Source organism: Vicugna pacos, chromosome 24 (assembly GCF_048564905.1).
Source record: "Vicugna pacos chromosome 24, VicPac4, whole genome shotgun sequence".
Classification (NCBI taxonomy): Eukaryota; Metazoa; Chordata; class Mammalia; order Artiodactyla; family Camelidae; genus Vicugna; species Vicugna pacos.
The window spans coordinates 19152985-19170805 of NC_133010.1; the positions used below are offsets into that span (position 1 = coordinate 19152985).

The 17821-nt window shown below is 45.6% G+C and overlaps 1 protein-coding gene across 2 annotated transcripts in view; it reads left to right on the forward strand.

Moving 5' to 3' along the window:
• TMEM241 (transmembrane protein 241) overlaps positions 1 to 17821 on the forward strand; it is an 82577-nt gene that overhangs the window by 19468 nt on the left and 45288 nt on the right. For both annotated transcript variants that reach the window (XM_072949108.1, XM_072949109.1), the window contains 7 exons: positions 5784 to 5861; positions 8855 to 8880; positions 12147 to 12198; positions 13756 to 13804; positions 14572 to 14617; positions 15759 to 15794; positions 17701 to 17735. In XM_072949108.1, coding sequence (XP_072805209.1) covers positions 5784 to 5861; positions 8855 to 8880; positions 12147 to 12198; positions 13756 to 13804; positions 14572 to 14617; positions 15759 to 15794; positions 17701 to 17735 — 322 coding nt within the window. The remainder of the gene's footprint in view (positions 1 to 5783; positions 5862 to 8854; positions 8881 to 12146; positions 12199 to 13755; positions 13805 to 14571; positions 14618 to 15758; positions 15795 to 17700; positions 17736 to 17821) is intronic.

Sequence of the window (17821 nt, forward strand, 5' to 3'; positions counted from 1 at the left end):
TGAATCCACAAGGAACTAGGGGAAAAGTGATCAGTTAAAATCTGTGGGTGTATTGTTATGCAAAACCCGAAGTTGCTCCGCTCCATAAAGACCTCCTTTATCTGACAAGACTTTGAAGCTCTGTTCTTCTGATGTGACTCCTGAGCGGAAGCTGGTTTAACTCTGCAAAGGCAGGGTGGGGACAGCTCTTTATTGATTTTTCCACCTCAAACTCACAACTGAATGATAGAGTTAAGGGAAGGAGATTATTCTTGTGGTTGTCCATTCAGCAAATATTTATTGAGGCTCTAATACTGGAGGTTTTAAGATGAATAAGACCTGCTTCTTGACCTTGAAGAACTTCAAGGGGAATCCATGAGAGACACATAGCTCACCATGGGAACCGCCACCGTGAATATTCAGTGTCATTTATGTGCCAGGCACTTCCTAGTGCTGACCCTCATGACGTACCCAGTCGGGGTTAACTCCTCCCGTTTATAGATGGAGAAACCGAGATGCAAATTATTTGGCCAGTCGCCAAGCAGTAAATGTTAAAGCAGAGATGCCAGCTCTAGCCTGTCCAGCCATCATGGTTCACCCCCAGCGCTTCCCCTCCTTCCTTCCTCAGTCACAGCAACCAAAGGAGGTCAGCCCATCAAAACTGAGCGAAGAGGAAGGGAGAGAAGCTGCGTGTCCTCCCTTCTACTCGGGCTAATTCGGATCTGCTTCTCCAGCTTGTCCCACCCTGAATAAGGTCACAGTGATGATGGCCGATGGCATGAGTATCAGTCTTTGGAGGGACAGTACAACTTCAACCAGTCATTAGTACTCTTATTATAATTTCCCTGCCAGAAGCCTTCTCAGCTGGACAGGATTGCCTCAAAGCCTGTGTGGGTGAGTGTTTAGAACAGACGTGCAAATTCACACATTAGGGAGCTGGCTGGGGAGAGGCCATCCCAGGGTTGGTGATTTGGCTGCTCAAACCAAAATCTGCTGTCTTCTTGCTTAGGGTCAGCAGTCGGAAGTCTCTGCAAATCTAAAGGGAGGCGTCTTGACAGGCCTGGACTTGGTTTCTGACCCAGCACTTTGGTCTTAATCCTTCTCTAACTGCTTGTCAGGGTTTGTGTCTTCACGAGCACAGCATTCACTCAGCGCATTGGAGGAGAGATTGGATGGGAGTGTTGGTGAAGAAACACACGGATGATTAGACTTGTGTGGAGGAAAATTACTCAAGCAAACTGGAGCCCGTGGGTCGCTCCTCCTTTGTTTGGCTCCAATGTCATATAAGGGGTCTTGGAGGCTCAGGGAGAAGAACGTAAGTGTTCATGTTGAATGGAGACCCTTCTCTGACGCTCCCTGTTACTGCTGATTAGAGACAGCTCTCTTCTTTCATGTTGTTTTCTTATCAGAGGTGATCAGAGTCCAATTGCAAGGATTACTTAAGGTGTGGGCTCAGAGGCAAAATAATAAGCCCCTCCTCTTATCTTCTTGCTCCGTCTGAAGATGTTTTCCGTAACCCTTATAAAATGACTTATTAAAACTGGGCTCTGAGGCAGAAAGTTCATGGCACTGGATTTAGCAGATTGCTCCGGGGCTAAAACCACTGCCCCCAGGTTACGTGGCTCCCTTCCACTCGGAACATTTATTTCTGGCATGCATGATTTTGATAAAAAGTAGGCAGCCAACAGTTCAAAGGTACATTCTTTGGCCAGGGCCTGGCAAGCAATGATTCCATGTTGTAGATGAAGGTCACATCCACATATTTAAAAATCACCCAAATTAACGGTAGGGTTGACCTTCTTCTACAAAAATTAAGAAGCTGACCCAGGACTTGACTAAGGGAGTCATCCACACGCCTGCAGAGTGACCCCAGGCTGTGCATGTGGGCAGGGCCAGGATTTTCCATGGAGAGCCGTTTTAAGTCAGTTCCAACACCTGAACAAATAACAATCAAGGCTTGAAAATTTCACTCTGGGAAGCATGGGAATAATGAAGAATCTTGAGTAATAATTACCAATTTCTCTCAACAACCAGAGAAGAATTTTCAATGGTTCATGGATGAAATGTTGAATTTTAAGTGAATGGACTCTTAAGAATAAATTAGTTGCAGATTGTGCCCCTAAATGACTGAATGACTTGGACGGCAGTGTAGTTGACTATGGTCAATTACATTTTGTGTCAAAAATGATTATTTGGGCTTCACGATAGTTGATCTTGGGCCATTTTTCCTGATGAAAGATGGTGAGACCTTTTATTATTGTGTCTGGACCCTTGACGATGTGGAGGAACATACTTGTTTTTCTTGTCTCTTTAGCAGAAAGCTAGCGTCTAGATGATCTAAAAGTGATTTCAGCTTATTAATGGGGAGGTTGAAAAAGAGAGCCAAGATATATCCCTCCTTTTTCTCATCCGTGTAATGGGGATGTTAATAGTATCTACCTTGCAGAGTTAGGATGATGATTAAATGTGTAAAAGCAGTCAGAACAAGGTCTGGCACATAATAAACATTCAGTATATCTTAGCTATTATTATGGTGATGATCATTTCTCAGAACTTCTATCTGATTTCACAAAATCAAGTTCTGTTGATCCTCACTCCATAAAGATAAAGGGCAGGTTTTCTAAAATAATCAGTTGCTGGGGGTCTCCTGAACTAATAACATAGTTCATACTGGAGCTTGGTGCACAGAGGTGGAGGCCAAGGGAAAATCAGTAATGAAAGTTGCAAACTGCCTTAAGACGATTTTTGATAGCTCTCTGGGGAGGCTGAATAACAGTCAGTTATAGGATTACTGTTTCTAGAACCTGCTAGTTCCTCAGTTGACAAAATGGCTTGAGAGATTCAGATTTAAAACTTCTTAAGAGAAATGGAAGATATCCCTTTAAAAATGGCATAGAGTTTACTCCAGGTTCATCCATTTTAGATCATAGCATTTTTATTGCTGGGGGCGGCGGACTGGCGGGATTTGGAATACACAGTCATATTGGTCTTTGCACAGTCGTAGGCCCAGAAGGTTTACACTGGGGCTTGCCGTAATTTGGGTCCTAAAACATCGAGGCTGGGAGCATGGGCTTTGCCATTAGACAGCCCTGGGTTGGAGTCATAGAGTCATACCCTGAATGAGCCCGGGGCTTGCCAGCAAGCTGCCTGATCGCTCTAAGCTTCAGTGTCCTTGTCTCTAAGTCAGGGTGGCAGCATCTGCAGTTAGAGTTGTTGGGAGAAGGTTTAAATGCAGTTGAAGCAGTTAGCACTGTGCTTAACATGTTGGTAGCTATTATTAGTAAACTTTAAAATCAATTCTGCACATAGAGATAGATCCTTTTCCAGAATCTGATCAGAGTAGGGCCTACAGAGATGGAGAAGCCTGTCCACGGTTTATAAAATTGAGAAAAGTAAGCCTCCTTGAAGTCTAGAATCAGGGTCCAGAGTGCCATGATCCCAGCCCTAAATCCAGTTCCCTTACTGGTTTTACAGTCAGGGAGGCAAAAGCGTTTAAAATCAGGTCTTAATTTTAAATAAATAGGATCCAGGCCGCTCCTTCATTTACATTGCCGTGGACCCCCTGTCCAAGATTTTCTGTGCTAGAAGAAAGACCTAGAAGTCCAGGGCCTGAGTTTTCCAAACATGGGCCTAATGGATAGAGCCAGTTAAAGAAAACTCTTTAATAACCTTAAAACACATAAAAAATAGTTCAAAATATAAAAATTTAAGAGACATAAAAGAAGCACAAAAGGCAAATGAAAAACAGAAAGTGATTAAAATAGAATATGATTTTTTAAAGTAAAAAACAGTTTGAGTTGAGCTTTTAATGAAAAAGTGTACAAAATGTTAAAAAGGCAAGAAAAATGTAATGCAAGAACTCAGAATGAAATGAAACAGTGCAAGTTAGAGCAAAATACTGAAATAGGACAGAACTACAAAGTTCTAAAAGTCTTAAAGACAAGGTAAAAATATATCCTCTCAAAAGATAAAGAATAAATCCGTCTATGGACTTCGGTTGGAAATAATGTGCCCATGTATGTTCATCGATTGTACCAAATATGCCACACCGATGAGGGATGTCGAGGGTAGGGGAGTATATCTGTGTGGGTGGGGAGGGCTATGTGCAAACTCTGTATTTTCTTCTCAATTCTGTTGTGAACCTGAAACTGCTCTGAAAGAATTAAGTCTATTAAAAAAAAAAAAAGAATAAATCCATCTTGAAGTGGGCGAGCAGCAGCATCTGGTTAAAGACTCAGTTAAGGGCCCTTGAAGCTGGAACAGTTTCCCAGCTCAGGGTCCTCCGTGGAGGCCACTGAGAGCGGGCTTGGTACCTGTTAATGTTGACAGCCTTCCTCGCAGTTTTCCATCATCCCTCCCAGTAGCTCCAGGTCGTAGGTATTGTTATCCTCATCCTGCAGAGGAGCAAACTGTCCGGATAAGTGCTCCACTAGCAGATGGTGGAGCTGGAGGCTGAAGCTCAGGATGATGCCAAGACCCATGCGTATTCTCCATCCTTTTCTGCTTTCCAGGAAACATCGCCATCATCAACAACAGAGACAATAGCAAAATCCCTGCCCGGTAATCCTTCCCCCTTACCTTGTTAAGATTCTCTATCAAATTAGGAGCGACTGCTGTCCTGCCCCAACAGCCCAGCGCTAGTCAACATGCAGTGGGTTCTCTGTGTATCCTGATAACCCACTGGAGTGTGACATTTTTTTATGCCTTCTTCCACTCACCCTTTTTTTTTTTTTGGTACAGAGTTGATCCCAGTTATCCAAACATTTACCTCCATTCAGTCTCCTAAATATGCCCTTGATGTGGCCGCTTTTCTCCATCTTCACTGCCACTGCCAAGTTCATGCCACCATCTTGTCATTCCTTGTATTCCAGTTTCCTGTAGCTGCGGTGACAAGTTACCATGTAGCTGGGTGGCTTAAAACAACAGAAATTTATTCTCTCCCAGTTCTAGAGGCCAGAGGTCTGAAACGAGTATCACCAGCTGAACTCAAGGAGTGTCAGCAGGGCTGTGCTCCCTCCAGAGGCTCTTGGAGAGAATCAATTCCATGCCTCTTTCAGCTTCTGGTGGCTGTCGGGTTCCTTGGCTTGTGACTGCATCACTCCAGCCTCTGCCCCTGGGGTCTCCTCTGTGTATGTCAGGTCTCTGCCTCTCTCTTGGGAGGATACAAGTGTTTGTATTTAGGGCCTGCCTGGGAAATCCAGGGTAAACCCCCCACCTCCAGATTCTCTACTTAATCACATTTGCAAAGACCCCTTTTTACCATATAAGGTAACATTCATGGGTTCCAGGGGTTAGGACGCAGCTGTGTTTTGGAGGGCTTTTTTTCAGTCTACCCAGTGTTGGGACAGCATACCTTCTCGGAGGAAGTGAAAGCCAATGTCTAAATGAGAGCAGAATGATGAACTAGAGTGAGCCCAACAAAAAGAGACAAGGAGGCAGAGGAACACACAAGGGCCTGGCAGAGGGAGGGAGCAGCCCGTGTAGAACATAGTGTGGAAGGGAAAAGAAGGGAAGAGAAGGGTGGAGAGGTCATCGTGGGATGTGTCCCCTGCACCTGGCATGGTGCCCAACATACAGTAGGTGCTTAATAAATGTATATTGATGAGAATACTTGTAGGAGGGAGCTTCTGCAAAATGCTACAAGCAAGACCACTAATCCACGCAGAAGAGGTTTTGCTGGAGACGAGTGTGTATGTGAATGCCAAAAGTTCCCACAGATCTTTATTTTTAAGCAGAAATCAAGAATTATGTAATTATGAGATCAAAGAAAATATTCTCATGCTTATTCTTTTGTTTTCTTTCAGGCCATTCCTGTATTTCTGACTTTGCATAATGTAGCTGAAGTTATCATCTGTGGGCACCAGAAATGTTTTCGGAAAGAGGTAAATGACAATGCAAAAGGCAAGTTTCACTTCCCTGGCTTGAAATTTCAAAGACATGCTTTTTATTTATGGCCCAGATTAGCGTCTACCTTTTCCTGCCATCTGTTTCCAGTCAAGACTGCCTGACGGTGGTCACTAATTTCAAGGATCACAGTTTTGACATCCCTTCAGTTCTCCAGACATACATGGGGCTCCTTGTTCGTCTGAACGGAGCTCAGCTTCAGGCCAGTGCTGAGCCAGGGCCTGGGGGTCCGAGGTGGAGTTGACTGTGGGCCTGGGGTTGGGGGGCATTCCCCTCACCGCATCCCAGCACCTTGAGGAAATCTACAGCGAGCTTCCCACAGGGTGTTGCGAGCTTCAGCCCAACCCCGGGAAATCTTCTGTTCTTCCCAGCCCCAGCTCTGCCTTACACCAGCTGGAACAGATCCCCTCACCTTCTGTGCTCCGTGTGTGAAAGGGGAGGGTGACGTCACCCACTCAAGGAGTAGATGGGAAGACACCATTGCAGCGCAGGTGCCGATAAATGCTCCCAACACTTGCTGACTCATAGTAGGTGCTTTGTCCTCATTAGCTATGGTTACTAATGATATTGGTGGTGGTTTTTATTTGGTACCTCTTTTGGCAGTTCCTTTTTTCTTACATCTGCCTATTGCAGATGGATTCACATCAAAATGGCCGGGGGGAGGTGACCACTGGCAAGTCTGCTTGCAAGGGCCAGGGGCTAGATTTGAACCCAGTCACACTAACGGGCAGGAATTTTCTGGGTGGTCAGGGAGAAAGGGCACTCAGGCAGAGAGGAAGCCGCAGATGAAGGCTTGTGGCAGGGGCCGGTGGGTGTCCCTGCGGGACTGGCAGGCAGGCTGTGCAGAGTAGTGTTGGGAAAGGTCAAGCTCTGGAGCTAGCTCGCTGGGCCTAGCCCCTGTGCCCTTGGGCAGCTGACCTAATTTCTCTGTGCCTCAGCATCCTCATCTGTAGCTTGTAAGCCAAGACTGTTCACTAACCCGTAGCAAAATGAGGCCATACGTGTAGCGTGCTTAGACAGCGAGCAGCCCTCGGAGTGAGTCAGCTGAGCCAGAGTGACGGGAACTACTCACCATGACTTTTGGCAGGATGACTTTGGAGGAGTTATACTGACCTATTCGGAGCTGAGATGTTGTTGGGACTTATCAAGGAGTGATTTGAGGACCAAGGGGTCTGAGATGAATCCCTGACATGAATTCCTGGCTTGTTTCTGGAGCCCTGGTTGCAGGGGAGTTCAGTAATGAATTTATTGCTTGTTTTCACCCTCCATATCTCAGGTTCTGGGCTCCGTTAGTCAGAGGAGGTTAAAATAAAAAGGATTTTCTCCTCTGTGGAATGCGTGAACTCCTTCAGGCACTAAGTTGACTTCTTGCCCAGTAACTGAAGCCCCCAAGCAGCTGCTGGTGAACATGTTACTCGTGGAAGAGTTGGAGCACCCTTTTCCATCCTCTCCGTTTCTACTTTTTCTCCGCATCCTGGAGATGTTGGCTATATTTAGCTCAGAATCTTTCAGAAACTCATTTTCCCAGGATGGGAGCAATTATCCAGGTGTGAGTCAGGTCACCTCTGGGTATCATCCTTTCTGTACTGAAGGGACGTGTGTCCCCACCAGGGGGCAGTGGAGTCAGTGTTGGCTTTGCCTCTGGACTCTGCTGAGACAGGTTCCACAAAGATGAGAGATGACATATAAAAGATAAAAAGGATCTGAAGTCGAGAGCCACTGTTTTGTACACACACATCATGCCTTTTATTACAAAGCAAACTGGATTATTTAGTCACACATGAAAACTGAGGGTAGCCTTCATAGCAAACCACATGTTCCTCTTGCCAGTGCTTCACTTAAAAAAAAAATTGGGATATAATTGACATGTAACGTTATAGTAGTCTCAGGTGTACAACACAATGATTCATTGTTTATATACATTGTGAAATGATCACCACAATAAGCCTAGTTAACATCCATCACCACACATAGTTACATTTTTTCCCCCTTGTGATAACTTTTAAGATCGACTCTCTTAGCAACTTTAAAATATACAACTCAGTGTTATTAACGATAGTCACCATGCTTGTACGTTATGACCTCAGGACTTGCTTATTTTATAACTGGAAGTTTAGACTTTTTGAGTGCTTCATTTTTAAACAGTATGTTCATACTTCACACTTTATCTGAACTGGAGTTAAAAAAAATCATAGTTTGTCCTCAACTAGTAAAATAATCCTTCTGAAATGTGCAGAATTTATCTGTTATCTTTCCTGACCATTTCTCCTATCAGATCTAGAAAAATCTGTGCTTCTCCCTGCTCGAGATTTCTTCCCAAGTGTCAAGGACTGAATCTCTTAAACTGACTAATAAAAAGGAGGTAATAAAGGTGGAGTCTGCAGTAGAATTTCTTCATTTCAGATCGCTTTACATGCCACGTTTTGATTTTCCCAATCTGCCCTTTTTCCCTTCCCTCTAGGGGTGGAGTCCAATGTCCCTTCTCCTTTTTTCTGTTTCCTAATTTACACATCATACCAGAGAATTTATAGCACTGCTCAGAGTCAGAGCTGGGTTAATGAAAGGAAAATTTAAAGAGACAGGCTGGACTAGAAGTTGAACAAGAGCTGAATTTCTCTTCCTATGCAGGGTATGTCGATTTCTCTGTCTCCCTCCTTTTCATGGTGTATAAGATGCTGGAAGGCTTGGGCCTGGAGTCATTTTGCTTTCTTCATAAACATAATTCTAATGGTGAGAGTGGTAAAACTGCACATCCAGAGTGCTTGGCCGAAGTGACTCAACCCTGGACCTCTGAGTCATCCTTCATTTGATCCAAGCAGAAAAAGACCTCAATAAATACTGAAGTGCTGTAAGCTTTAAGCCCCCAATAAACTTGCTTGTAATTTATGTGCCTCTTGATCTAAACATTTTCTTTTAAGGGGAACAAAAAAGAGTTTTTAAAGACTAATTGTATGTCTCTATTTCCATACAGAAAACATCTCCTGCAAAGATCTGTAGGTAAGTTAAAGAAAAACAACAAAAACAAAACTCCACAAACCTCTAAAACAGATTTAACCTGACTTTAAACTTCGATGATAAACTGTCTGTTGATGATTTGTACTTGAGAGTTTACAGAGGAATTTATTACAAACACTCATATATCCCTATTTTATGTCTTATTCTAAAATTTACTCCTTTTTTCCCTGAAATATTTTATTCTTCAGGGGAAAACAACCCGTGCTAGATTTCATTCATCGATGTCCAAAACTTCACTGAGTTGTGCAATACCGATGGAGAATGAAAATGGAAAACATGAAAATGACTTTACGTTTTAAAAATAATATTTGCGGTTTATTGGGTTTTTCAGATTTCCCATGGTGGGAAAAACACTGTGAGTCCAGGTATCTGAGTCATGGTTTTGGGCCACAGCACAGTGACCGTGGGCAGGTTTCACGCCCCTCCGTGCCTCAGTTTCCCCGGCTGAAACATGAACTGGGCCGGACCCTTGGGCAGATCCCGGTGCCCCTGTTGTGCTAACTCCGGCCTGGTTGCCTTGCTCCCTGACAGCTTCCTGTCACAGCACCGCAGTAGCTGTGACACTCAGTCCTGTAGATAGAAAACCAACAGAGATGCTTTGATCCAAGGATTTCGGACTTTTTGTTTCAGATGTTTCTGGGTTTTCATCCAATCTCCTTTTTTGCCTTTAGAACAGGCTGTTATTTGAAGGGGAAAAAAAAACCCCAAAACCCACCGTCAGGACTCTTCCTCTTGTTTAAAAGATTAGCTGGTGTTAAAGAAAGACATTAAAACCCATTCGTTGATGTAGCCTTCTTCCTGATAAAGGAAACGCCATATGGTAAATATTTCAGGTGTGAACGCACATTGCATGAGGATGTCCCATTTCTTTGTAAATAGCTGTAAATATATTCATCTGAGTAAATCAATCAAAAAACCCATTCGTGCTTAATGTACTCAGGTGTTGCTCAAGGCCAAGTTTGGTGGGAAACCAGGCGCTGTCTCACACCTGGCTGTCCTCTTGTCTCTCCTGAGCCCCAAGGGGTTGTCTTTTTGAGGGGATCCAAAGAACACTCACTGCCTGTGGATGGGGAAGCATCCTGCATCCTACAAAGCAGACGCCAAAGCCATGAGGGCCCTCTCCTCCCACCTGCAACCTGCTGTTCCTGTGCAGTCCCCAGAAACCCTTCCTAACAGCCTCTCACCCCTCGTCCCCCTCCCCCCTGGCCTGTGCCTTGACAGTCTGGTGCCAAGGAGTCTCCTGGAGGCTGTTTGTGTGTGTGCCTTGAAAGTTGGCAAGGCCAAAGGAGTAGGGTGGGCTGGAATGGAGACCTTCCTGTGCCTCAGGATGTCCCGTGTCGCCCTGCCCTTCCCAAGGCCGTGAGGCCCCAGCCTCGAGGACTCCTCTGTATGGGTCCCTCTGCTAGTCTCTCGGGTACGTGTGATGACAACAGTGAGGACTGTCAGGGGTTGTGGGCAGAACTGATAAGCATCACTGTTGCCAGGCTGTGACTATCAGGTCGTTGTGTATTACGCATGTATATGTAAATACATAATCGAATTCAATACGTACATAGAATATATCTTGGTGTGAGATGTCATATGATAAAGTCCCATAACAGTGGAAATGCTGCATTCACTGCCTCCGTTCATGTCCTTGGTCCTTTGCTGTTTGCCCCCTGATGGAATGGTCAGTAGTGAAGGAGCCCAACCCTGTATATGTCGTTGCATCATAAAGTGGAAAGAGGGGGAAAGAGCATGTGACAGTTTGGGTTTTGTGTTTTCTGGTACCTTCCTTTGGGAGGAGAGAATGATTGGGAAAAGACAGGGGCCAGGATATTTTGGTATATGAAACCCATAAACCATATAAAACCCACTGATTTCTAAACCAAAAAAATCTCTAAATCAACTTTCTTAATGAATGAGGAAAATGTGAAAATATCTGTGATTGGCAATGTACTTTGTGTGCAAGAATTAAAAAAAAACTTATCATGGGCATTTCTAAACATGTGTAAAAGTAGACAGAATAGTCTGGTGAAGCTCTGTACACTCATCACCCTCCTTCAACAGTTTTCAGCCTAAGGGTCCACTCAGTGCCTCGTTTCAGCAAACCCCAGGCGTCATAGTGTTTCATCTGTAAATGCTTCATTATATAGAAGAGATTTTTTCCAATGAAACTTCTTAGTTGGGAAAAAAATTTAAACCTATACTGAAGTTGCAAGAATATTACAGTGAACTCCCATATACCTTTTATCTAGATTCACCCATTAGTTAACATTTTTTGCATTTGCTTTCTTTCTCCATATGTATACATATATATCACATAGAATATGTAAGGTTATAATATGTAATTATCATTGTGCTTATTTTTTTCTGAACCATTTGAGAATCAGTTGCAGAGATTATGACCCTACCCCTAGATACTTCAAAATATATCTCCTAAATATAACAATCTCTTGTGTAACCACAGTGCGATTAAATTTAGAAAATTAACATCCGATACGGCACTGTTATGTAACCTTGCGTCCATGTTCAGATTTGGCCGATTATCCCACTACTGTCTTTTATAGCGATCTCTTCCCCCAAAGGTGTCCCGTCTCTTTCGTATCCTTTAATCTGGAACACTTCCTTGGCCTTTTATTCCCTTCGCACATTTAAGTAGTGTGCGCCCCTTGTTTTATGGACTCTCCCTGAATTGGGGATTGTCTCTGTATTTCCTGTGGTTCAGCCCCGGGTTGTGCACATTTGGAGGAACACCGCGTGCATCATCAGTGCGTCATATCGGGAGGCACATGGTGTGGATCTGTCCCTCCCACTATAGGAGATGTTAAGTTTGATCATTTGGATAAGGCGATTAGATTGTAATGTGCTTCCCATGGTGTTTCTTATTGACAAGCAGCATAATTGTAGTCTGATTGTCCAATTTTCCATGAGTGTATTTTTGGGGATCTATAGTTCAAGAAAAAAAAATCTCCTTTTGTATATACTATTTTTCTCAAGTGAGCCAGCTGTGGTTTTGCACACGTCCTGCGAATGCCCTTCTCTGCGAAGAAGGCTAGCTGAGCCCCAGAGAAGGACTGTCCCCGAGAGAGAAGCAGAGCACATAGTTGAACACTACGTGGGTAACGAGGTTCTCAGAGGATGAACGGGGCTTGGTCTTGCGGGCTCTTTGTCTCATCTGAGCTCCAGTCCATGTATGTCAACTTTCTCGCTCTCTGGATGCTCTTGACGTTAAAAGTGAAGCCGCCTATTTTATCTCCTCTCCACAGTGCCCTCTTCCTCCTGGCCGCTGCAGGGTGCCTGCCCTTCAGTGACTCCCAGGTAAGCTCAGGTAGACTCACTTTGCTTTTCAAGTGTCTCTGAAGCCTGCGGGGATGAGCAGAATTTTCGAGCCCCTCCTTTGAGAAGCTGGATAACCCTGCCTATGCAGAGGCATTTAAAAGCCAACTTTCAGGCCCTGGGAGACCTTCGGGCCAGGCCAACACCTCTCCTCAAGTCTGTGCCTTTTCGCAAGGCTGCAGCAGCGTGGCCAGCAGAGCGCGGGCCTCTGGGCGCCGTGATGGGAGCGGTCAGCCCTCTGTACGTGCTTGGAGAACCTGCAGGCCCAAATTGCCCCAGCCTCGCTCACTGAGGTGGAATTGCCTTTTCCCTCTCATCCCGAGGGCCTCATCGGCACAGCGATTTTCACTTTGCTGTCCTGAGTGTTTCTTTACCAGGCACTGAGGACGTCCCCCCCACCCGCCTCCAGCCACCGCCACTCATCATCTCATTGTAGGGGCTTTTTTTCTTTCTTTTCTTCCCAGCATTTATTAAGCCCCCATCAAGTGTCAGGCACCGAGCCAGGCTCTAGGGGCACAAAGAGGAATTGAGTGGTCCAGGCAGAAGTCGGAGTCTAGGCAGAGCAAAGGGGCGGGAGCAGGCGAGAAACAGATAATTATAACACAGGGAGGCCAGGGCTCTGTCCAGTGGGGTGTGGGACCCAGCGAGGCACCGGGGAAGACTCGGAGGCTCGGAGCAGGAATAGCCGACGATTACAGGGGCTGGCTGTGTGCCAGGCTCTGTGCCAGGGCTTCACGTGCCTTTTTGTATTTCATCTCACAATTGCACAAGGGCAGTGGCTACTGTTATCTGCATTTCATAGCTGAAGAACAGTGAGGCCCAGGAGGTCACAGCTAACCAGGAAATGGGGATTTTAGAATTTAACCCAGATCTTTCTGATGCTGCAGCCAGGCTTGCCTCATTGGACCTAAATCTTGAAAGGTGAGAAGGAGAGAGCCAGGAGTAGAAGAAGGTGTGGACAGAGCCCTGGAGGCATCCTCAGTGTTCTGTGATTCAGCTTTATTGAGCACCTACTGTGTGTGCACCCCTGGGCTAATTCCTGCCCTCTTGGCATTGATCATCTAGTTGTGGGCGGAGAGAGAGATGGATCATAAGTGAAATAGAGTGTGTCAGATGAGATAAGTGGGAAAAATAAAAAAGGTAGGAAGAGGGAGTGGATGGGAGTGGATGGGACTTGTTGGGAGGACAGGGGCTCATCATAGGGATTCTTGGGTGCCCTGAGTTTGGATTTCATCCTGAAGTCACTGGGGGACCGTTGGATGGTTTTAAGCAATAAGTGACACTGTCATAGCTGCCTTTTAGAGATGCGATGTGGGGAGGGTGGGAGATGGGGAAGAGCACTGGGGCAGGGAGCCCTGTTAGGAAGCTGTCAGAGGCGGCTGGGTGAGAAATAAGGAGAGACTGGCCCACGGCCCCAGGGTCCCGTTTGGCACCATGCTTGGCACTGCACACTGACACTTAGGGTTTCTGATCGCCACGCTGGAACTTGTTTGTACCTACAGCCTTTGTGTGTGTGTTTTTTTCAATCTTGTGTTACAGTTTGATCCAGATGGATATTTCTGGGCTGTCATTCACTTACTCTGTGTAGGTAAGTTTTTAAAGAATTCTCACTTAAGCGTTGAGGTTTATTAGTTAGATCGTGTCATATATCCACTGTTTAGTGGTCCCGGATAATAGGAAGATTAAATCCAAGGTGTCAAGGTTAAAATTAAATGGACATTTTTCTGGCTCGATTTTCCTACTTTGGAGTTTTCCTGTCTTGTTTCCCGTTCCCGGAGTCCCCCCTTTCTCCTGACAAACATTAATTAACTCACCACGGCCCAGGCTCTGCTTGCTCAAATCCCTATGTGGAGTGCTGGTTGGTCTTCTCTAAAAATGGGGGGAAGAGATCAAGATCCAGAAGGTTGTGTCAGAAACACTCTCAGCAATATATCAAAAAGAAGTTTTTTGCTTTAGTTGGTGAAATAAAAGGACCATCTACTTTATTTCAGACCCTATGTTCAGTGTTTCCTATCTATAGTCTTCGTGGGAGGAACAACGCCCTGACTTTGTGGCACTCTGTTCAGAAATCCAGCGCTGTTTCTCTTTCTCACCTGCACCATCAGAGGAAACCCAGGCTTCCTGTTCATTGCATCCTTCTGTTGACCGTGGGCCTTCCCGGCCCAGCACCCTGTGCTGAACTGCATCATCACGGGGACTGTCGAATGTGCATCTAGGGCGCAGTTGGTCGCCCTCTGTTGGCTGTGGGCGACCCTCACGGGGAAGAGGGACCCTTCTCCAGGCGGACTCTGTGCTTCTATGGAGTTTCCTCCGCACAATGCCCTGTGCCAGTGACCTGTGTTACTTCCTTTCCAGGAGCTTATAAGATACTCCAGAAATCCCAGAAACCCAACGCGTTAAGGTAAACTTTTAAAGGTTGGTGAGCCGTCATTTGGTTAAAGGAAGGGGGGTGAGACCCTCGGTGTTGTGAGCTGCCTCCATCGTCCGGAGACTCCACGAGTCCAGGTGGCAGTGAGGGCAGCAGGCTTGGCCCGAAGCCCTTTCCTGTGCTGTTGGGCGGGTCCAGGCCTGGTCCACCAGCCGCCAGCGATGTGCGAAGAGCCTGGAATTCTGTCTCTTCCTTCAGCAGCAGCCGTTTAGATGACTTTTTGACCAAAATTATGTGCCCAGCTGCCTTGGGCCCCAGTTCACTTCCTCCAGCTCAGAGACACAAGTCTTTGCTTGTTTCTCCAGCCTCTTCCTAACTTTAGAGCCAGCAGCCTCCCCCATCACTAGCTTTGTTCTGGGGTGAAATGAGGCCTCTGTGGAGGGCAGTCAGTTGGCGAGTATAAGTGAGAAAGATGACAGTTCGGGCCTTGGTGGAGCTGGGGCTGCCAGGTCAGAGCCTTCCACTGGGCAGCTGGCGCCTGGGTTTCAGCGCTGCTGGAGGCCCACAGAGGAAAGCTCTGAAGGGACTGACTCCTGGAGGAGGTTATACACTCTGAGGGTGTGTGGCGGGTCCCTAGGGCACCGTTTTATCTTTGAAATAAAGTGTTTTTGTAACAAGGGGCCAGTAGAGTTATTAGATAGAATGCAGGATACCCCGTTACATTTGAACGTCAGGTAAGCGGGGAATAATTTTTTTAGTTTAAGTATGTCCCATGCAATGTTTGGAATATACTTATACTAAAGCATTATTTTTCCCATGAAATTCAGGTCTATTTTGGTGTCCTGTATTTTTGTTTGTCAAATATTGTAGCCCTAGAAGCCAGTCCAGTGACCTGAGAGAGCTGACACTCCTTTTAAAGTGGCAGAAGTACACATAGGAAATAATTGGCCACAAGTGAAAATGCATGTGATAGTATTAACTGAGGAAATCGTTTTTAAAAACGAGCCTGGAAATGGTTTTGAATATGAAATACTCTTCATAGTATTTATTGATAATTTATAAATGTAGTAACTTGTACGTAGCTATAATGTATCAATAGAAGCAAATGACTTTTGTGTATGTAAAATACTTCTGGTATTTCACGTGCTTTATCTTTTTTTCCCTCATTCCTTAGTGACATTGACCAACAGTACTTGAACTACCTATTCAGGTAAACTATAATTTAAATTTTCAAAGAATAACTTCTGTCCTTCTTCACCTAATGGATTTTTACTTTCCAATAATATTTTGATTGGGAAGATCTGAGCCAGTGTTCCTGCCAGGAAAGTAAGCTCAGTAATTGGTGAGCGGATCAGAACTGAGGAAGCTAAGTAGCAGTACTGCCCTTGGGCCAGGCAAGAAGCACATCCAACCAGCCCCACACTTCAGAGGGCCATGCCTCTCCCCAGGGGATGTGGAGAGTGTAAGGCTAAGAGCCCTTCCTTCTCGACTGGGCCCTGGAATCCCCTACCCACGTGAATTCTAAGGCCTCCCTGGGTCTGTTTCCTTAACTCACTCCGAGACCTAGTGGGTGTCCGAAGGAAGGCTGGGGTGGGAGGGACATGGAAGGAAGGTGGGCTTGCAGGTGGAGGTGTCCACACCCACACGTGGGAGGGCCTGGGGATGCGGGATGGAGCTTGGTGTGGGAAGAGAAGAGGATGCACCGGGGGCCCACTGGGAGCCGGGAGCCAGAGGCTGGATCCCCCAGCACTGCCACCTTCTGACCTGAAGCTCCAAGGATTCCAGAATTCTAAATTTTCACCTGGACTTTCAGGTTGTTTGGAAGGTGTATTTGTTAAGGTAGGATGAAGTTTGAGGCTTGATTTGTAACGAGTTTTATTTTTATTATATTTATTTATTTTTTGAAGTGTAGTTGATTTACAATGTTAGTTTCAGGTGTACACTAAAACAGTTCAGTTATACATATATGTATTTTTAGATTCTTTTCCATTATAGCTTATTTCAAGAAATTGAATGTAGTTCCCTGTGCCCTACAGCAGATCCTTGTTATTTATCTATTTTATATATAGTAGTGTGTATCTGTTAACCCCAAACTCCTAGTTTATCCCTCCCCTCCCTCCTCCTGTCTCTTTTCTGTGATGCTTCTCCTCTGGGAGCCGTCAGAATAACACAAATGGCGTGGAGATAACCCAAGAGCATGGCGGGGCTGGGCAGACGAGCTAACACGGTTTCTCAGCTCAAAACTTCTACCCTGCCTATAATGCCACCAACTGGAGACTGTGGCATGGGGGTCCTCAGTCCTAGTGCACTTTATAGCTACCGAGAGCCATAGCAAAGGAAAACAATGAATGCCTGGACCAGACCCTTAGAGAGTCTAGCCAGGATATTGGGCTATTCGGATGTGCCTCCAAGGTTAAGAACCAGAGTAGGCCATCCAACACTTTAAAAAGAAAAATTCCTTCTTATATTTGAATAGAAAGTTTTATTCCTAATCTCCAACTGAATCAGCAACCTGTGTGACATGAGCTTCAATGGAAGAGGATATGAAGGTGGGCTTAGGGCCACAGGAAGGCACTGCAGACAGGCACTAGGGGATGGGACAGGCTTCCAGAGAGGAGGATGGGAGACCGCCAAGCGCTGAGATGGTCTGCATCATCCTTTCTGGCGTCAACTGCAGATTGGTCCAGGTGGTTTTCAGACACAAGGTGGATGGCATGGAGCATTTTGTGGGCTAGCTTCTTGGAAATTTATCCTTTTGTGTATTTAATTTTGTGACTTAGCTCAGGAATAGATTTAGCTCACGCTCGGCAGCTAGCTTTTAGGTTGCAGCCTGTTTGTAATTTATAGAGTCGGCTTTGTTTAACCGACAAATAGTCTGTTATTAGGTGAGTCTGATCATTAGTGACGCGGATGACTCTCAGCCCATCTCAGGGGAGACCCAGCCCTCTTGCCAAAACTGGAGGCATTTTTAGTGATTCACTGACTAGTTGGATTTAGGCAGGATGGGACCATTTAGCGCAGACAATTTGCTTTTAGGCAAATCTCCCCATTTCCAGGTAGAATGGGTAGAAATGGGCCAGGGAGGTTTCCTCACGAGTCTGCTATTTCTTTTCCAGTGTGGTGCTCCTGGCCTGTGCATCTCACCCCACAGGTAAACATCATTTTGTTTGTTTGTCTCACGTTGCCCTTTCAACCCAGTGCTCTGAGCCCACTTATATCTCTGGGGGACATTTTGTA